This window comes from Chanos chanos, chromosome 5 (genome assembly GCF_902362185.1).
Source record: "Chanos chanos chromosome 5, fChaCha1.1, whole genome shotgun sequence".
Taxonomy (NCBI): Eukaryota; Metazoa; Chordata; class Actinopteri; order Gonorynchiformes; family Chanidae; genus Chanos; species Chanos chanos.
This window is the reverse complement of record NC_044499.1, coordinates 19,743,344-19,764,530: the sequence shown is the minus strand read 5'-3', so window position 1 is coordinate 19,764,530 and position 21,187 is coordinate 19,743,344. Positions and strand designations below refer to the sequence as shown.

General features: G+C 39.7%; 2 protein-coding genes across 3 annotated transcripts; one reads left to right on the top strand and one right to left on the bottom strand.

Moving 5' to 3' along the window:
- Positions 1–1,596: 1,596 nt before the first annotated feature.
- Positions 1,597–9,168, top strand: pcolce2a (procollagen C-endopeptidase enhancer 2a). Of its 2 annotated transcripts, none has more exons than XM_030775553.1 (10): positions 1,597–1,634; positions 1,733–1,809; positions 2,052–2,160; positions 3,487–3,742; positions 4,409–4,533; positions 5,164–5,300; positions 5,767–5,882; positions 6,434–6,517; positions 7,151–7,318; positions 8,412–9,168. In XM_030775553.1, exons 2-10 carry the CDS (start codon positions 1,739–1,741, stop codon positions 8,540–8,542), a joined length of 1,197 nt encoding a protein of 398 aa, XP_030631413.1. In that variant the 5' UTR covers positions 1,597–1,634; positions 1,733–1,738; the 3' UTR covers positions 8,543–9,168. The 2 variants fall into 2 exon arrangements, with proteins under 2 accessions (XP_030631413.1, XP_030631412.1); XM_030775552.1 differs by having other exon boundaries at positions 5,713–5,882.
- A 2,119-nt stretch (positions 9,169–11,287) lies between these two features.
- Positions 11,288–21,165, bottom strand: pls1 (plastin 1 (I isoform)). The gene is made up of 15 exons (XM_030774541.1): positions 21,096–21,165; positions 20,103–20,263; positions 19,632–19,761; positions 18,790–18,922; positions 18,433–18,514; positions 18,037–18,202; positions 17,721–17,863; positions 17,128–17,223; positions 15,667–15,862; positions 14,011–14,089; positions 13,660–13,774; positions 13,202–13,335; positions 11,880–12,003; positions 11,536–11,660; positions 11,288–11,426 (listed from the first exon to the last, which is right to left on the bottom strand). The coding sequence occupies exons 1-15, from the start codon at positions 21,163–21,165 to the stop codon at positions 11,288–11,290; spliced, it is 1,893 nt and encodes a 630-aa protein (XP_030630401.1).
- Positions 21,166–21,187: the final 22 nt, after the last annotated feature.

Sequence of the window (21,187 nt, the reverse complement as noted above, 5' to 3'; positions counted from 1 at the left end):
ATCAGAGAGGGATTACTCAATATTGCATGTTTAGTATTAAACGGAAACAACACCCAAAAAACCGTCACTATAAACATGCAAATAATTCCCCTTATAAACAGGTTAACTATCATCCTTGGGAATATGTGCAGGAATTATGGTAATGTGTGCTTCATTCCCTTTGGTGAGAGTACATTCTCAATGTCTTCAGTGGAGAATAGAACTAAAATAGCAAATCATTTTGAATGAACACGACAATCTATCTTCCTCTTTCAAGACTGAAATATGATCCTGCACCCAGATCACACACCATAAAAAAGTCTTGAGCATTCAGAGTGGATGAGTGGAAATGAAGGAGCAGTGTTTAATAGAGTGTTTTTATTCACTGTATATGCAGTTCTGCATAGGAAACTTATCAGCATATCTTGTTGTAAGAAGACAGATCTTTCCCACTGTTGCACATATCACTACCATCTGTCATTCACTTGCTTGCCCAGCCAACTGGACCATTGAAAATGCCATATCGGATAACAATCCGCCAATCCTGGCACGTGGAGCTCTGGTCTTTATTATAGTGTGGTCTGCTAGCTTCCCTCCCGCTGTGCTAGTACCAACAGTCAATATGTGTATGTTCCTGTGTCTGGGGGGTCAGTCATTCCACTGTGTGCCTTTTGACCTCTAGCTATTTCAGTGTCAGGCTGGACCGGTGCTCAAAGTTAAGGGTGCTATCACCATCATAACTTATCTTAGGAACAGGCAGCAATGATGACAGACTAATAATAAGTACTAGACATGAGGCGGGCCATCTGCGATTCAATCCTTTTCCAATTTCAGTTCAATGAGAAATTCAAGTTGGATGAGAGAGTCTAGAGCAGTGGGCCTGGGCAAGAATCACCCCTCAGATAATTGTTTAACTTCTTGAACTCAGCCAACACAACCTTAGGCAACCAAGCGTCTTCAGAATCGGAACTGGTGTGGGCAGTTTTGTAAACAAGACATGAGACGTAGAAGCTGCACAGACTATCCGTTTTACGCAGAAATATGAAACGCCCAAAGGGTACCGTTCAACATTTGCCCTGTACTGTCATGAAGTTTTATGCACAGTCGCCATCTAGTGTACATACAGTGAAATGACTATTTACTGAAAAGAGCTCGCCCGACGTACCTTACTCTAAATGGGTACCTTAAATGAGTCCTGCTTTACCTCAGTGGTCTCCAACAACGATGTTCTGTGATAAAAACTAGATTGTTTAATTTCCACTAACGATGATTATCTTATAAACTATGCACTGTGGATGAACATCAGTCGCTTACACAAATTGGGGAACACAGGCTAAATACAGCCTGCGTATGAGTCATTAATTCCTTTATCTCTCAAGCACTATCAAGCCAGGTCAATGCTACTCGAGTAAAAAGATATTATAAATATGTGTATTTTGCAGCGTTAAAATGGTGCTGAAGCCATCCTGTTTCTTTTGAAGAATAAAACAAAAAAGGACAAAAGACGGCAGCGGATGCGAACAAGATTTGAAACATATGCAAACAGTAATCTAAGTGATCATTGGGAAGGCTGGGCTTCTGTGGAAACAGTTTATATTCGGCTGTTCTTTTCCGCTCCTTGGAACAGACCATGCATTCATGTTCCTGAGTCAAAGGTAGCCAAAGAAAATCCCTCGAGAGACTCCTACAAATTTTCTCGTGACGTTGCAGCCTACAATAATCTCCCGAATGTCACTTTTGTTCCAAACTGCAGTATACAATGAGGATTTTCGTATGGAATATTCTGGGTCCGCTCCTTTCTACGGTGATATGTGCCCAGCGAAATCAAAGGTAACCAAGGCGTTCAACAGTGTGATAACTTTTACCGCACTGTCTGAGCTGAGCTGTTCTTGGAAAGACTGCGGTTACTTAAAAAGCCAAATTACCGCTGTTGAATTATGCACATGGAAGTTAGTCAGTGATGTATCTGCTGGATGGTTTTGTGTTTTACGATTGCCCTCGTGAAAATCTCACGAGCGTTTTAGCTCCACGCCGATGGACGTTTAGTGAAATTAATGTACCTTCCCTCTCAGGCCAGTTTTCACGTGTGGTGGAAATTTTACCGGAGACATGGGATTTATTGGGAGCCCGGGATACCCTGCTGTTTACCCTGCAAATACCAAATGTGTCTGGAGAGTAACGGTGAGACACCTTTTAATTGATTGATTGATTGACTCATTCTTTCACTCACTCACTCACTCACTCACTCAGGCCCTCCATCAGTCAGCCGCTCTATCTTGCTGTCATACATAATAAGTAATTGTGATCAAAATTATAGATAAATAAAGTGACTTAGTAACTGAATACTTTCAAGTATTTTGCAAATTCTATTATACTGAATAAAAGAATGCACAATAAATATGCTGGGGTTAAATCTGGAAAAGAATAAATAATTGTCTGTATTCTTCACCCTGAGCAATATTCAGTTAGTATTTTACATTTAGTATTTCACAGCTGTCTGTGAGTTAACCAAGTTTTTTTTTCTTGTAACTTGCCTTCAGTTCTCACAAGATAGATATTTACAGTCACAATGTAAAGCAGACACTGAAGCAGACCCGTTTATTTCTTTTACATTCACACTGATTCATTTGCCAGGCAGTCTTTTCCAGAAGATTTTACAGTTATTACTTTCTATGTCAGAGGTCACATACCTCAGGAGAAACTTTGTTGTAAAGTGCTTTGCTCAGGCCCCTAGAGCCATAGAGAGTTATGTTCAAATCCACAACCATCTGGATTCCTGGCTGCATCCCTTACCTATGTGACATCACCATCTCTTGTCTGCTTTTGCCTATAGAGAACCACTGTAACATAAAAAGGATACATCTACAATTTGTTTTTTTCTTAGTTTTTGTTTCTTTTCTTCTTTGTTTTTTTTTTCACTCAAACAACAACAACAAAAAAACACCACTGCCACAGCATTTCTCCTTTGTGTTCTCCATATTCACAACACTCTGTGTTCTCTGTGCCAACAAAACTACACTTGAGTACATTTAATTCTTTCCTTACATTTAGCTAAGCTTTTTAAACATCAGGAGCTCTTGAAAATAAGTTGTGCATTTCATTGGATTGCCTAAGACAGAGGACAGAGGTCAGAAATTGATTCAACTCCCTGTAGATGTTGTAACAAGAGCCCATGTGAGTAGTTGAAATGGTATGTAAACTCTGAAACTGATTTTGTTGAACTAAAGCAAATTTAACTCTGGCAAATCAGCACTGGCTAGTTTGCGGTGTGGTGAACTGTGCAGTGAACCAACATACTGTCTCAGTGTCTGTGTATACAATAAATGTAGATTTTTACTGCCTCTGAAACACAGAAGAAGATGTGATGTACTCTTTCTATGTGACCCGATGTTCAATAATGCTCAGTTAATCTATTGTGTGTTTTCTTTATGTCTAGCGACATCTTTGTTTGCAGTTCTGTCCCCCCCAAAAATGATGCAATGTTTCATATGTATTTCCTGTCTGCAGGTCCCTCAGGGGAAAGTTGTTTCCCTCACATTCCGTGTCCTTGACTTGGAAAGTGACAGTCTTTGCAGATATGACTTTGTAGATATTTATGACGGGCATATCAACGGCCAGAGGCTGGGCAGATTCTGTGGGACGTCCAGACCCGGAGCTCTTGTCACTAACAGCAACAAGATGCAAGTTGTCATGGTATCTGATGCCAACACAGCTGGGAGTGGTTTTCTGGCGGTGTACTCAGCTGTTCGTCCAAATGAGAGAGGTAATTTCACTCCAAAGAGCCAAGACCATCAGTGCCTAAAAATAAAAACAGACCAAACCCTGTGCTGTCCAGCTGCAGGCTCCACGGGCTTTTGCTACAGTAAAGCCTGACTCAGTGGAAGGATTAAAAACATTATGAAATCTCAAGCATTTCGTTTTAGAAATTCGGCTGTTGAAATAACCAAACCCTGACCAAAACCCTCTATGTGTGGATGTTTGTGGTATTTGCTGTCTCTGATACTTTTTATGAACACTGTACATTTACAGCAGCTCTTCAAACACAAATAAACATTCTTCTACTACTACCACTACTACTACCACTACTACTACTACTACTACTACTACTATTATTACCACCACTACTACTACCACTACTACTACCACTACTACTACTATTATTACCACCACTACTACTACTACTGCTACTATTATTACCACCACTACTACTACCACTACTACTACTATTATTACCATCACTACTACTACCACTACTACTACCACTACTACTACTACTACTACTACTACTACTACTACTTCAACTAATAATTTAATTTTTTAGAGGTAGCTGCTCTATATTTGATGTTTGATTTACTGTAAGCACTCAGTAGCATAACTGGTGTTTCAGAAGTCCATACAGTCTTCAAGAAATGGAATGTTTTTATGGCAGGTGATCGATATTGTGGAGGGATCTTGGACTCACCTGTCGGCACCTTAAAGACTCCCAACTGGCCCGAAAAGGATTACCCTGCAGGGGTGACCTGCTCCTGGCATATCGTAGCTCCTCAAAACCAGGTTAGTACAGACATTTTAGTAGAAGCCAGTAGAAACTACCCATCTGTTCTACTTTTAGTATAAACTATCAAAGTACACCATTCCAACCTATCATGTTGTGTTACTGTATACAGTTAGCGCAAGATTTCCTTTTCTGTTACGGCAAGATTTCCTTTTCTGTTAAAACAAGATTTCCTTTTCTGTTAAAACAAGATTTCCTTTTCTGTTAAAACAAGATTTCCTTTTCTGTTAAAGCAAGATTTCCTTTTCTGTTAAAACAAGATTTCCTTTTCTGTTAAAGCAAGATTTCCTTTTCTGTTAAAACAAGATTTCCTTTTCTGTTAAAGCAAGATTTCCTTTTCTGTTAAAGCAAGATTTCCTTTTCTGTTAAAGCATTATTTCCTTTTCTGTTAAAGCAAGATTTCCTTCTAGGTTAAAGCAAGATTTCCTTTTCTGTTGAGCAATATTTCCTTTTCTTCATTTTTGCTTGATAAGTAGTGCATTACAAATGCATGACCATTCACGGTTCAGGGCCCTGTTCTTATTTTGCTTGTTTTCATTTAGTTTTAACCACATGATAACCAACGTGTCCTCGTCCCTTTATTTTGTCTGACCGGTACCATGCATCTCTCTTTCCATGTATAACCTCAGACTATTGAATTGTGGTTTGACAAATTTGATGTGGAGAGAGATAACTACTGCCGCTATGATCACGTGGCCGTCTATAACGGTGGAGAGAAAAGTGAGGGGAGGAAGATAGGGAAGTTCTGTGGGGACAGCCCTCCAGGGTAAGACCCGCCATCTCCAGCTTTATAATGTACTCAGTTCACACCCTGAAGTCATTTAGACACACCAGACATCACTGCTTCTCTGTAAAATGACTCTTTATGTTCAGTCCTCAGGATCCTGCTTTAAAATTGCATACATAAGTCTTACTAAAATGTAAAAAAACATTTTCTAACAATGTACTGTTGAGATACAGGAGCTAAATGTGATGGACACTCACTTTGAATTAAAATCTAAAACCATTGAACTTACCCGCTCAACGTACTCTTTAGACATTTTTGTAATGTGGGTATGGAGTTAGTATGAAAACAGCTTTGATATTTGAGAAAAGTAGTGAAAATTGTTGTGAAAGTATATCTCTAGCTCTAAGAGCATTAAGATTAGTGGGTCTTCCCCCCCCCCCATTTGTCTTAGGCGAGTTTACTCTGATGGGAACCACCTCCTCATTCAGTTCCTGTCTGACCTCAGTTTAACCGCGGACGGTTTCATCGGACATTACCGCTTTAGGTCCAAGAGTATCACCACCATCTATAACACATCTCCTTACCCCACAGTCACTGCTCCCACAACTACAAGAGCCACTGGTAAGACTTACTAATTCCCTTGCTTGAGATAAAGCTCCAGAATTCTGTTTTTCTTTCAAATGTTCTACGCCTGTTTTTTTTTTTTTTCAGTTTGCATTTTAGCTCTCGGGATTAGTAGATTTCTGAATGTGGTAGATAGATATGTGAGTAATACCTCTGTAATATATGAAGTTTCCATAATGGTTCTTCCATATGTACCATATGAGGCCAGTAACAACATGAGGGCCAGATTGGGTTACCAAACTAATCTAAACCTGTGGAAAGGTTCTAAAGCAGTTTCCAGACACGAATCTTAAGGAATCCACAGAACTGCACGTTCTCCTTCCAACCCTTCACGGACTGCAGTTTAAGAATTAAGACTTAATTTTTCATGACTTTTATGATCAGTTGACCATGCGACTCATCTAATTTTCTGAAGGCTTAAAATGAAAATGTTGTCAGTGTATTAAAAAAATCTATTTTAATTGGGTCTAAGTAGAATTTGTTCCTGTTGTTCCGCTGAATATGTGTGCTGTATGTGGAAGGGAAAAAAAGTCTGTGTCTTGTTCTAGCACTAACGTATTCAGAGGCTCTGTGCAAGCAAAAATGCAAGAGGACTGGTACGCTTGAAACCCATTACTGCTCCAGCAGCTTTGGTGAGACTCTCTCTCTTTTTGTTCTTTCTTTCTTTCTTTCTCTACTGTGTGTTTTTTTTTTTTTGTAATGCAACGATATAATTGACATTTCAAGTTAGAGAAAACTAACAATGCAGTGTTCTGTTACAAATCCCCAGTTCCATGTAGAACATTTATTTGCAAAAGTAGATCCACCAGCTCTTTGTACTGTAATTGACAGAGCTTATCAAAGCCAGGATGAGTATCTGATAACAGAGTCTAATGTGCTTGATTAAGGCTTAGAAAAACCCCCGCATACGTTGTTGTTCCGCAAAAATCAGATTGTCTATACCAGATTTAGACCTTAAACATAAAAAATTAATTTTGTTGGATGGTATAGTGTTGTCATTTTATTCCCCTCATATCAGGTACTTCACTGTTACTTTTTAATCATTTGATAGATCTTGACAAGGTCCGATAATTTAAGCAGCTTTAGCAACAAAAAATTGCTTTTTCATGTGACAGCTTATCTAAGTAATTAGAGTGAATATAGTGCCACACTTTGACAACATTTATAATGGCAGTTTACGGCAACATGTCAGTAACACTTTTAAATTCTTAAAAACCCTTTACACTGCTATGAGGCTTCAACCTTGTGTTTGCTTTTCTCTGCAGTAATAACTGGAACCCTGATCTCAGCAGTGATGCGTGGAGAGAGTGTGCTTGCTACCTTCTCCATCATCAGTGTGTATAAGGAGGGCGGTCTGGCCATTCAACAGGCAGGCAAGAGCATGAGCACCAGGGTGGTTATCCTCTGCAAGAAATGCCCTTTGGTCAGAAGAGGTGAGTGACCAGTCACATAGGTCTGATTGGAAATTGAGTTTACCTCACAGATTAGGGATTGTCCAGGGGAGGGTGTAGGACCAGCTTTACCATGAAAAGAGTTATGTACACCCCTCTAAACCAAAGACATGTATTTGCTGGTGTGACCAAAACCCAGCAGGGTGTCCGGTTTCAGGACGTTAGTTAGTCCACCCTGTTCTGCATTGTTTAAACATGCAGATGGATTAGAACCTAATATGCTCAAGAGACAGTTCAAAAATTCACACAGTTTACTAAGTCTTGAACTAGTGCAGTGATACATTTTGTATGTATTTTGATGTATGAGTAATGACTAAAAGAAAACAGTGTTAAGAACCCCTAAAACAGATAAGATATTCAATGCTTTATTTCCTGTAGACTTTTTACGTTTGAGCTGCCTCTTTCTCTCAAACGTCCGGCTTTATTTGGTAACACAAGCAATGCTGAAATTTTTGTGGTAAATCCTGACGTTTTCAGCGTCCCAGTGTGTAACTCAAGTCTCTCTGAGGAGAGGATTTTTGTATGCTCTCCATGGACCTCCACAGACAGAACAATGCCGTTCCAAAACCATGAGACTGGTAAATCATTTATCGTATGAAGTGTACTCTGGGCTTCATTCAGTTGGCATAGAAATGAAGCACAGCCGTTACCATGGAAAAGTTTGACACTCAGGCGAGACCATTTAGTTTTGAGAGAAACAGAGCGGAGATGTACTGTGGAAGAATGTGCTCAGACAGATGTGAAGGAAGCACAGAGGCACACTCAGAATAGCAGCATTTGTCATTGACAAACAGACAGCTGAGACAAAAGTGATTCCTTTTTTTGAGCCTGGAGAGCAAACATTAGCATGTCAGTGCTCCAGTAAATACATATATGTAAAATTAAAAAAAAAAAAAAGAATACAGTGTACAGCATTTTTAAATTATAGAAACATTACTTTCTCATAAAAGAATGGACAGATCAGTGCGTAAGTACACATACATACAGACACACACACAAACACACACACACACGCAAAGCACTGATTTTTACATTTTAAACTAAATTTTGATTTTTGTGTATGTGAACGGGTCAGGGCTGAATTACATTGTCATGGGCCAGACTGATGAAGAAGGACAAGGAATCATTTCTCCGTATAACTTTATGATGGCCTTCAAAGTGAAAAAGCACAGAGATCTAAGCGTGCTGAAGAACATGAGATGCTGAAGCTGTCGGTGGACCCTCCAGGATGGGCTTTTGGATGTGTTCTCTCCAGTGCTAAGTCCTGACCTCTGGTTCCCTGAGCAGGAGCGAAATGAACAAACAGACATGGACCTTGGCTGAGAGGACCATGTTCATCATTACTACCCTCTTTGTAAACATAAAGGATCTAATACCAATGAGCCAGAAGCCCTTCATAGATTTTGTTAAAGGTTTATATTTATGTTCATTAAAAAAATTATATTTATCTATCTTCAAGTACTGAAATATTGTATGCAGACACTGCACATTGTTTGAGATATTACGTTTGTGCTCATTGTGTGATTTTTTTTGGAGTTGGAGGTGTTTTATAAACCTTGGATTGGATGTCATAGATGAATGAGTGTGAACATGTATGGAAAACGTAGCTAATGCAGTCATGTGTGACCAGATGCCAAACTGTCACATCCCTTCCTGGTTTCATTTCATGGGCTGGTGCACTTCTCCATTCTGGACGGGATAAGACAGGACAGCTCTCATTGGTCAGTTCCTCCTTCACATGAGAAAAGTCTGTTTAGAAACACGCAGCCTGCTGCCTCTCAAAAAGGCAGTCAGACAAATCTACCACATATTACTGTCTGGTTGTGTGAAACCGCAATGAATGGTTATTTATTTAATATTAATTTTACTATGTATCAGACATAAATTTATTAAAACCATTTTTATATGTCTCTAATTCACTTTGAGTGGATTTTTCCCCCTTTTTTTTGTGGGTGTGTTATAGTGGGCCAGACAATCTACAGAAAAGAGTGCTTTCCATTGCTTCAGGTCTCATGGGGCAGAGCTGAGTGACTTTTTTGCGCTTTGCTTTATTTAAGCCCGTTATGAAGCTACAGTTACAAGAATAATTGAAAGCCCTTCAAACATAAAACTAACAATCATAATACAGTCATTTATTGCAATTTCCAAGGAGTGTTTCTTTTTCCGTTTCTTTTCCAGACAGACAAAAATATCTTCTCAAAAAAATTGGTGGTTGTCCAAGGACAGGATGAAAAGGCAGAGCTCTGAGGGAAGGCAAGAGAAGTAAAAGACAAAAAAAAAAGAGAAAAAGAAAACCCTCAAAATATAAAGGCACTCATTTCAAGTTAAACCTCAGTCACACTTTATTAAGATGAAGGAGAAAAACGTTTATGAGTTGGCAGACTTTTTGAAGAGTTAAGACCTTAGTTTCAGAGATTTCTGGGGAGTCATAATCGCACTGATGAGTATAACTAAGTTTTATCAACATGTAGTCATTTCAGCAAGATCATTTTGGCTCACATAGAATCTCACTCTTGAGACTAAAATAGGTTTAACCACTTAAGTGCTGAAATGATATGTAATGGGTATGGTCCTCTTATTAAATCTGGTTTTTGAGAGCAACTTCCCTTGGTACCGACTCATTCACTAACTCATGACACTGCTGCAGAATTGAATGTGTGGGGTAGTGGTCTCTGTTGGACTCTGTTGGATGAAAAACTTTCCCATACACAATGTGTGTCTGGGCCCAAGATACTCATATTTCAGGCAGGACAGAACTTCTTGGAGATGGAATTCAGCTTTGCTCCGTTCTTCCGCGGTTCTCGACCATGAGGAACGGTTTGTGTCTGCTCTGTTGTCCAGGGGGGATTCAATGATCATTTCCAGATCCCACCACCGTAACTCAAAGGCATCCCAACCTCCAGGGTTTCTTAGAGACCTTACATAATGTAGGGAATAGATATATGTGTAGATACAGAACCGCAAGTGTCCCTTCTCCCCCTGCGCATATTTAGGATTTTAGGATTTATTCCTGAAATTCAAGCTATCACAAAATCACATCACTCTTCAATTAAAACATCGAGACTTGGATTTATAGCTCCATCGTGTTTCAGGTCTAAAGTGGAAATTAGAGGTCACTGCTGAAAGCTTCATTGTCCCTCTGTATAATTATAATCATACACTGCTTCAGCTGCTTTAGTTTGTCACGTGTGAATTACAAGACGAGGATAATCCCATAAATTGGTACAGATAAAACACAAGTAAGTAATTAAGCACTTCTGTTTATTATTTAATAAGGAGTTTAACACCACAGTCTAACAGTCTTGGATTTCTGTCACATGCCCTGATGAACATATAAATGCTAAAATAATATTGCAATCAAAGATCATTATTAGTCAGTATGAAATGGCTTCTGCCTCAGTCCTCTTTAATGACACAGTTTAAACGAGGAGAAAAAAAGATTCTGCTGATTCAAGGTGATTTACCCAGTTTCAGTATGTACTGCAGGCATCTTTAGATAGTCAAAAGATGTAGTCTATTTACAGCTTGGCTCCGTTTGTCAGATTTATTTAATGACCAATTAAAACAAAACCTTTACACAGGCATTCACATACACTAAAGCAACTGATTGTCTTGTCAAATGATCCTTCATCTGTCAAGACATCCGTCAAGACATCGGATGCATTTATCAAGTATGTATGAGTCTATCAGTCGAGTATGAAGTGATTCTAGCTATGATTTAACTTACAAAGAGCATGATCAAAATCAGTGCAAAAACTTACTAACATAAGTGATAAAGAACGACATTCAAAGACAGATAAGGAGGAGTGCTGCAATGTCAAATAAATGAGAGAGGGAAAGGGAGATAGTGAAAAATGAGAGATGGAGAAAGCGAGGGAGAGTCAGAGAGAGAGAGAGAGAGAGAGAGAGAGAGAACGTTAGGGATTGAATGTGTGAACAGGGAATGGCAGCTCAGCCCTGTGCTTTCCTTAGACCTCTGCCCATCAGACATGCAAACACCGTCATCACCATCTTGGGGTTGACTTCCACAAGGTCATCCGGAAGGGCGTAGACCTTGGCTCCAATTTTACGTGCCACTGAAATGGCATATCTAAATGAGAGAGAGAGAGAGAGAGAGAGAGAGAGAAATAAAAATAGGGTGACTTCGTGTTTGATCTTTATCAGTGTGATTTATGACTGGGAGTTTGTGAGTTCGTTACTTTGCATTGTTCAGCTTATCCTCATCGCTCAGGTCTCCTCTTCTCACCATCTCACTCCTGATGGCATTGGGCACGATGGTGTCGATCAGATCGATCACTGGAAGGCTCGTACTGATCACGTTATCCTGTGATAATAAGATTGCCCCAAATAATAAACAACGATGCCATGACGACTCGAGAGTATTTGCAACAGCGAAGAAAACGCCCGAAGCAAACTTCTTGCATTCTTCAGAAATTTTTCTATATCTAATTTATTAACTTTGCCCAGAGACTTTAAGGAAACATCCAACACTGCGTTCCACTTAATGTAGTTTTATCTGTTATCACAGCAGAACTCCTCTCACCTTGAAACTGGTGATGAATGTGTTTTTGTGTCCTTCTTTTAAAGTACTGTTCACCCAGTTAATTATGACCTGGTCGTTAACTCTCTCTCCATCGCCAAGGTCTGAGAGCACTCTCACTGTGTACCTGAGCACACCATAAAAAAAATTTGATAAGGGATGTTAACTTTGAATTAAAGAGACAGACAGACACATCAAATTGAGCTATCAGCTCTTTTAAAACCAGTAAATGAAATTTTGAAGAAATGGAAAGAAACTAAATGGATGGCTAAGAGGGTAGGTTCTTGTTGGTAATTAAATATGAACTGCCCTGATGTGTAGGTAACTGTGGAAGTGAAGGAAGCACACGGGGGAGTCCAGAGGGGCACAGTGTGCATTGAAAGCACTTGTATTCACATAGGTGTGGTTCCTGAGTCATTGACCCTCATGTCCGTGCGTTGGTTTGGGATACAAAACAGAGAAGTGACCCTGACCAAGCCAACCAAAAACATCGGTCTGTGTTGTGAACAGGCTGTTTCATCATGAACAATCCACCAAGAATTTCACAGACAAGGATACTATGGTGAGGCTGCAGTGCAACTCCTTAATGTACATTTTCAAATACAATGGAAACAAAATAAAACAAAACAACAACAACAACAAAAACCCACATGCAATGAGTGGTGCACAAAAATTGTATATGATTGAATGATCATCCCTCACTTTGGTCTCCCTCACAGACTGGTGTATGTGTGTAGGTTGGGTAGGTGGACAACAACGGACTCTGAGTGCTTGTCTCTCAAGGAGAAAGGAATGGGTAATTTTGTTACTGTGTGGGGTGCCCTGGTTTAAATCCAATCAACCCCATAGAAGGCAAAGCACATTAAATGCCAATCAACACAAAGTCATTCTAGGTGATCTCTGTCATTTTACGGTGCAGCTAATGGGCATGGTCTCCAGCAGGACGATAATGTCCCCACCCACAAGGCATGAATGATGGGCCAATGGGCCAATGAACTTGAAAACAGTGTAAATCATATGGCATGGCTGTCTCAGTCACCAGACCTCAGCCCTGTTTCACAGTTATGGGAGTGGTGTCTTAAATAGAATTTTCCACCAGCAGCAACGCAAAAAAAATATCAAATGATGGAAATTTTTGTGGGAGACTTCCAAGCACTTATAGAATTTATGCCAAGGTGCAATGAAGCTGTTCCTAAAACTGCTGGTGATACAACGCTTCATTAAAACACCTTGTGTATTGTTTGTGTTTCCTTTATTTTGGCAGTTAACTGTATATTGTAGAAATGATCATTTTATGCGAAAGTTCAGTAAAAGTGATACCGTACCTCCTCATGAGTTGCCATACCAACGCCAAGGTGTGGAGTTCATTTCCTTGATTGAGATTCTCCCCTCCAACTCCCACCAGAGAGAACTTTGCTACATCTTTGCCCAGCTGTACGGCATAATTACAGTTTTCAAGCTGGAATATAAAAACACATACAATGTAATACCCTGTAAATTAGCACTATTACAACTCCTTTAACTTTAAAAACTCTATAGTAAGTATGTATAGATTGCATTTTGAACTCTTTATATTTACTGGGAAGTGAGTGTGTTATCACAGATAAACCATATTCATTAAAAAACTTTCAGTGTCATAAAGCAAAGCAAATCTCTGTTTCTTGTCATATCCTTCTTTATATTATGAATTATATTACAGAATTTACATATCTGGTACAAAATGTAAATATCTTTATAATAGTGAGAGTTTTTTCCCTGGAGGACAACTCTACTGAATTCATACTTTTTTCATGTTGACACCCAGAGGTGGGTACGGAGGCCTGTTCACTTTCTTCCAATTTACAGGAATGTTGATCCTCTCATACAACTGGAGAATGATCAGGCCATCCACCAGGTCACTGGAGAAAGAGAAGGAGTGTAAGTAAAGAAAAAGTTCCTTTTTCTTCTATAAACTTTCTGTTTAGAACCCAGAGTTAACTGTCACGAACCAATCAAACACAGTCATATTTTATCTGTACTAAAGCCGAACATCTAAGAACGTCTACTATGTGTAAAACATGTCTAACCATAGCAAAATTACAATTTTGAAACGCATACTTAAAAATTACATCTAAATTTTGGTATAAATGTATACCTGAACAAATGGTTGACAAATGGAGACACTCCCAGTGAATTCATCCAGTTCCGGAATGTTCTCTGCTCTCGGGACTCCCCTGTGAGCATAAAAAAGGACACGCCTCAGGATCGATAAACGCTGCTCCTCTCCTCTGTATTTTAAAGCTAATCTGTTTCTGAACAATCTAATGTAAGTATTTCTAGAGAAGAGCAAAGAGCAAAATACTGTACATTCTGTTTGGATGAAAAATCTTCATTGCTAATTAAAATCCGAGTTTGTCAATGTAATATTTAGAGGTGGCCAATGATTCTAACTCACAGTATTTCAGAATGTTTTGTCATTTAAAATGTTTCTCGTCTGATCAGAGACCACTGCACACACTGCATGCAGTAAATAAATGCATAACACAATTACATACCCACATCATGTGAAGGGTTTTTAAATAGAAATGTGTTATGCAAAACCTACAGAGCTTTTGCTGCTTGGTTTTATCAGCTGATTACATAATGTTCCCATAAGCGTATGGCAGTATTCATTATCCAATAAAATATAACAGACCTTTGGCCCATTGTAAAACCAAGAGTGTGCTGCAAATTCACTCATGTGCTGTAATGTGTACTTAGGAAAGGTCATACAGTGGATTAAAAAAAAGATGTGTGCGTCATTTAAAAAACAAACAAAAAAAAGCGTTTGGGCAGTCACTGGGTATGCAATTCAGTCAGTGCAACTGAAGCACGAAGGAAGCAGAGTAGATGTTTTGCCATGAAAACCAATTCTTCTGCAAGTCTTGAGAATGTATTTCTAAACATATATACGTATTTTCATATACATGCATGTGGACGGGCAGAGAGAAGAACATCATTATCTACGGTCAGTCTTTTGTCAATCTGTTTTGATAAGATATCATGGACAGAGCAGAGAGAAAAAAAGAGATACAGAGAGAAATAGAACGGAGACTTGGGGATTGGGGGGGGATCAAAGCACTCTGTGTGGATGGGGACTAAACACAGTACCTACAATGGGTGGAGTCAGGTCTGGGCACAAAGGAAGAGAAGGGGAGATAAATTTAATTAGCTCCCCTAATTAGCATGGTACATCTAATCAACGCTCATTGTCCGTCTCAGAAAAACTCTGACCTTTTATAACACATTTGATTATTGAACAGGGTAAGGCAGCCCCTGGTGGCTGCAATGTGAACTGCAGTGGCACAACTCTAGTAATGATTGTCTCATTCACTGTAATGCTGTAAATAAACTTATGTGTAAAATTCTCATCACATGAAAGCTGTGTGTACATTCACTTAACACAGTGTAAAACCTGTAATGTCCCATGTTAACTGCCTCTAAGAATCAGAGAGCAAGGTGAGTCTTTCTCATTAGTCTCAACAGCTCAAATGAACTGGGTTCTGTTACTTCACCAAGTCATACACTGCTTTCAGAATGCAGAGCAGTGATAAACCTCACAGCTACTTTGAGTTCAGCTGTGGGTGTTGTCCCCCCCTTGAGCAAACGCAGAAATCAAAGAGGCACTGACGGAACTTTCCAGGTGTTCCAAAGACACATTACATGCTCTCCACCTGTTTTATTGCAGGGAGTTCCTTCCCGGCTGCATCAGAACAATCAACAGACCTGTGTTCTGGCTTGGCTGTTGTCAAGGTGTGGTCAGGACGCTTACCTTCGAGCATGGTCAGGTCGATGTTGCTGTCAGCGGGCACCCGGAGAGCCGGGTACATGTTGAACAGGTTGGCCACGAAGGCCATGTTGAGCTTTTGGTTTCCGGACACCACATCCTTAGGCGTGACAAACTGTCTGCAGTCCATACAAGCCGCCTGCCTCAGCATCAGCTCCGCCCGCCTCTCGTCGTCAGGCTCCTGTGAGCGAGAGAAGACGCTTTATAACAATTTTGAGACGTTCCTAACAATGTTTCACAACACAGTCCTTAAAGCCCCTCTGCCCCTCTTGTTTGTGTTTATGCCCTGCACTGACGCATCTGACAAAAACAACACACTGCTTCTTAATCAGCTGATCAACTCAGTAAGGCATGCCTGCACACATGGTGTTTTTCTTTCTTTTATTCTGTGTTGCTGCTTTTAAAAAAAAAAAAGTCATTGGGAAACGTATAGGAATTTTGCGTTTGTATACAAAATCTTTTTCACAATCTTAGTTTTCATATGTAACTGAGCGAAGTCTTTGTTTGGCTGTTTGTGTTTTATTCTGTATGATGAATGCCATTCTATTGTATTACAGTACCGTAAGAGTTATTGGTTAAAATTGTCTTAAATTTGTCTGTTAAATCATATTACAGTGTTATCTTTTCTGCTTTGTGGGTCTTGGCTGTTTAAGCTTAAAATTTATTAACACAACCGTTGCTTGCACCTGAAGATACAAAAGTAATGGACTGTGTTTGTCACAGTTCTTTTGCATTTGCATACCACAGCATGCTGCTTGATTGCTAGTTTGGTTATTTTTGCATTTTGCACAAAAATGTGAGGCAGTTACGTGATGTCACATCCTGTCTGACTGTAAAAATGTGGTTCTTATTGAGCGTTGGGTGAGGTGTAGGGGTTGTGATTGTTAGACTGAGAGAGACATGTTTGAATTATTGGACTATTTCTTATTCATTTTTTCCCTTTCTTCATCTCAGTACTTTTTCAGTTCTTGTTGTTTCATTTAAAGATGTGGCTGCACTGTAAATAAATTGAGCTGGTTGATCGATTGACTGACTTTGATTCCTACTGACTCTACTCTGTCTAAACCACTCTGCCAAAGCATATAACTACAGAGTGGTCCATCTCTTTTAAAGCATCATTCACAAAAACAAATGACTCTCTCTGTCACAACTGTCTCTGTCAAAAGCTGAGAGGACTCCTTCTGTTGCACAGTGTCTACACACTTCGCTACTGTCACACACACACACACACACACACACTTCTGCCTTGTCTGAATGGTCTAAACCCTGGGTATCAAAAGGCAAATCTCTCCCTTATCAGGCCTAAAGCAGCATCTGCTTATGTAATTCACTGCCTCCCTGTAAAAACCAAAAACAAAAACAAAAAAAAGAAATCACACAGGAAATGAGCCAAGCTCAATCTCCCATCCAAATGCTCAATGGTAAAAAGCCATTGATCCTGCTTACATGCAGTCCCGACATGTCAATGTTGATCCTCATCTCATCCAGTGTCTCTCCTTTGGGAGAGATCTCATTCAGCAAGTAGAAGTAGGCCCTGGAATCCTGTGATAAAAAAAAGAGAGAAGATGTGACCTAACAATGAACTGTCACTCTGTTGCATAACTGCACGTTAACATGCCTGATTTGGGAAATGACGCTGGGGCAAAGGTGGATGTTTAGTTTCGTTTTTTTCTCACGAGAGGTGTTCCTTTTAAATTACTTTCAAATTGACTTTTTTTATCTTTATCATCAACCTGTCATCTAATTGTGGTCATAAAGTCATTGTGGAGATCTGATTGGTAATTGAAAAGCGATAAAGTGATGTGTTAGATTGTACTACAAATTATATATATAATTCACAGCATTCTGAAGGCTAATGTTTACATTTCATAAGGACAATTGACTAAAAAAAAAAGAAAAAGAACTATTTTCCATGGTGTGTGAAGGGTAAAATCCATCAGGCGCAAAGGACAAACGATTCATTGGCTATGCTCTAATTGAAGAGGAGCAGTATCTGACAATCTGACAATTCAGTTTTGAGCACAATCAAATAAAGGTACCTTTATGTCATCACCGAAGTTGCTGATTGGTTGCCATCCGGCATTATTGAGATGATAGTTGACCCAGCGCAGCAGCAGCTCTTCAGGAGACATGGCCATAAGCTCATCCAACTCCTCATTCTCTCCCAGCAGACAAATGAGAGCTGTACAGACAGACACATATGAAAACACACACATACACACACATACACACACACACACACACACACACTCCAATACCACCACTTCACCCTACATTCCACCCACACTCATTTTCACCCCCTTATTTAGCAAAACACTTATGATTCCTGACAATAGGTCGAAGGACAGGCCTAACCTTCATTGCGAGAGATCTCGATGTCAGCGAACAGACCGATTTTAATAATCTGCCACAGCAAACCCAGAACCAAGTGAGGCGTCCCAGCTATCATGTCCTGAGAATCAATATTGACCACGGTGCAGCCAATAGCTGAGGCAGAGTTGAGAGCCAACACCAAATTTTCCTACAGTGGGAAATATCAAGGGGGTGAGAGGTGTGAGATAGAGAAAGAGAAAGAGTGAGACACAGAAAGAGAGAGAGACAGAGGAAGAGAGAGCGAGAGAGAGAGAGAGAGTTCACTCTTATATTCATGTCAAACCACATAAATAGTTGTTAACCATAAACCATTATCTAAGTATTGTAACTATAGAAGATCAGAGGTCTGAGAGTTCACTTCATCTCACTGTTACTCACAGTCATGTTGAACTTCGTACGTTTCTTTGTGTTTATCACCCTCTCATCAATCGTATCTGGTTGGGAGAGATTGATCATTTTGCTGAAAAGAAGGAAGGAAAGAAAGAAAGAAAGAAAGAAAGAAAGAAAGAAAGAAAGAAAGAAAGGAAGAAAGAAAGAAAGAAAAAAAAAAAGTAATTTAATTCAGAAAACCACACAATACATTATGAGTTAAAAAGCGCTGTCAAAGAGTTTCATAACGCCCTGTGTAAAATCCAGCTATAACTTGTTATACATAAACACAACCTGTGAGATATAGCAGTAAAATATTCAAACATGGAGACTATGAAATGGAAAACATATCTCTTATCATATTACCACAGCAGTATTCCATCTTTGACAGATTTGAAGAGACTGTCATTCTCGGGGTCCAAGGGTATGAAATGTTTGCAGTCGGGATCGTTGGCTAAGGCCTTATTGATCCAGTTCACAAAGGCCACTTTCTCCTCATCTGTGGGGGCCATTAAAGAGCCAAAACATTGGTGGCGAGTCAAGGTCAGGTTTCATGTGCACGGGGCAGAGAACCAAGCAATAGCTTTGAGAATTGATCTGTTTGACTATCAATAGAGATGTTTGACTAGCAATTTGATGGCTGCGTTTTTAGATTGTACGAGACAGAGTGGAAATGGCACCAAAGTGATAGAGACAACATTGTTGTTAAGCATGATTCAATTAGAGTCAAACAGACTTGTTTATTACAGATGTCATCATCCACCTGTAACAGAGGGGGACATCTGCACATCCATTAATCCATTAATCTAACAGGATCTCCATAAGATATTGCAATATAAAGAGTAAGAGAGAGAGCGAGAGAGAGAGAGAGAGAGAGAGAGAGAGAGAGAGATGTACATATAGATATGGATATAAATAAAGATGTATAATGTAAATGTTATAATTTTATAATGATATTCTTTTATAAATATTTTAAATAGTGAGAGGTGACGCAGCAGCCAAAAGAAAAAAAAAAAGGCCTTCAAGCAGAATGATCAATGACAGATTGGAGTGCTATATTTCAGTCCATTCTGACAAGGCTGCCAAAGCTAGCTCAGCTCTCATTAAAATCTCATTAGCTCCTCTACTCTCATGACTGACTCTCAGTAAACTCAGCTGATTATTAAAGGTAATGAGTTACAGTAACACCCTCCCAAACCACAGCTGACCTGCGTATGAGTGTTGTGTCCCTTCACTGGATATTTCTGACATTCCTCCGAAGGAACGGATCCCATCCCTCCTAGCAATGGCTTTGCGGAATGTCTCTCGGACCTCCTTACTCTTCAGCTCCTGGTAGATCTGGAGAATTCAAAATTCAGCACAAGGTCATTGCTGATCAGCATGCAATGGCAGTCTTGTTATCAACAGTGCTAAGGTATATGGAGGTGTAACACAAAAGCTTACAGGCAGTGCCCTTAACTGAAATGGGATATATGCACAGCACCGGTTAGAAAGCTTGTTGACCCGAAACCTTTGAGGTCATTTCAGAGCAGTATAAGAAAGGAATGGCAAGCTTAACATACTCTAAAAATCAAACACCTGTAAACTCTAAAAATCATTAAAAAATGATGCTTTGTAGTAGTCTATAGTGGTGGAAGGAACATTGTGCTCTGTATGGTGCAGAATAAGAAAGGTATTACCACAACAAATTCTTCAAAGGACAGCTTCTCATCTTTATTGGTGTCACCAGCCATGAACTTTTCCACGATTTCTCGCACCTTATACCCCGGCAGCGACAAACTTGCCTCTCGGAAAAGGTCGTGGAGCTCAAAGTCATTGACATAGCCGCTGTTGTCAATGTCTGCAATGAGGAGGAGAGTTTCTTAGTTCAACTACAACAAAAACTGGCTTCATAGCCAAATAGGGATTCAGCGCACTGGACCTTTTGTACCCAGTCAGTGTAGGGTTTTAGAGCTGTTATTTGCAGCTCTGAATACAAAGCTAACAGAGGATAACAATTAAAGAGAACATAAAAAACAAATCTGTCTTATGCCATAACCTTATGCCATAAAATGTTGACATGACTTTTTTCCTGCTAATGTTTGACTCCAACACCCATAAATCTATTGGTTGAACACGGGAAACAGTTGTGTCTCAACTAACGTGAACTTGTGATTTTGCGACTTTACTGGGCTGTATGGCCAATAACTGTGTCACGTATGCAGAGAGGCTGGATGCAGGTGCAGGCAAACTTTAATTCAAAACACAACTCAAATACAAAGTTAGACACGGGAAAAGATCATACCACAAGAATCATGTTACTACGGGCTAGCCAATAAATCAAAGGTCAGGAAACAGGTTAAGGTCGAAACAGAGGAAACCAACAAGCGACAGGGAGGCTAACCAGGGACAAGGAGAGTAACGAGCAAGGAGGTTAACAGGGAACAAGAGGGTTAACATGGAACAAGGAGGCTAACATGGAAATGTTATCCTAACAGAGAACAGGAAAGCTAAACAGGCACGGGGCTAACAGCGACAACACAGCACACTACAGTCTTGTATTTATACATGCGACTTAATGCCACAATGACCAGGTGTATGTGATAATCATATGATGAGCTGGTTGAGTCAGTCACTAATGATATGTAAAAACCGAGCACTGATAAGCTAGTAGATGAGGAGGCGTGACAGACCTATTTTGTTGAAGGCCTCCCTTAGATCCTCGAGGTCTTCCCGAGGGATATGCATCACGTTGTTCTGCATGTTAGGACCTCCACAGGCAATC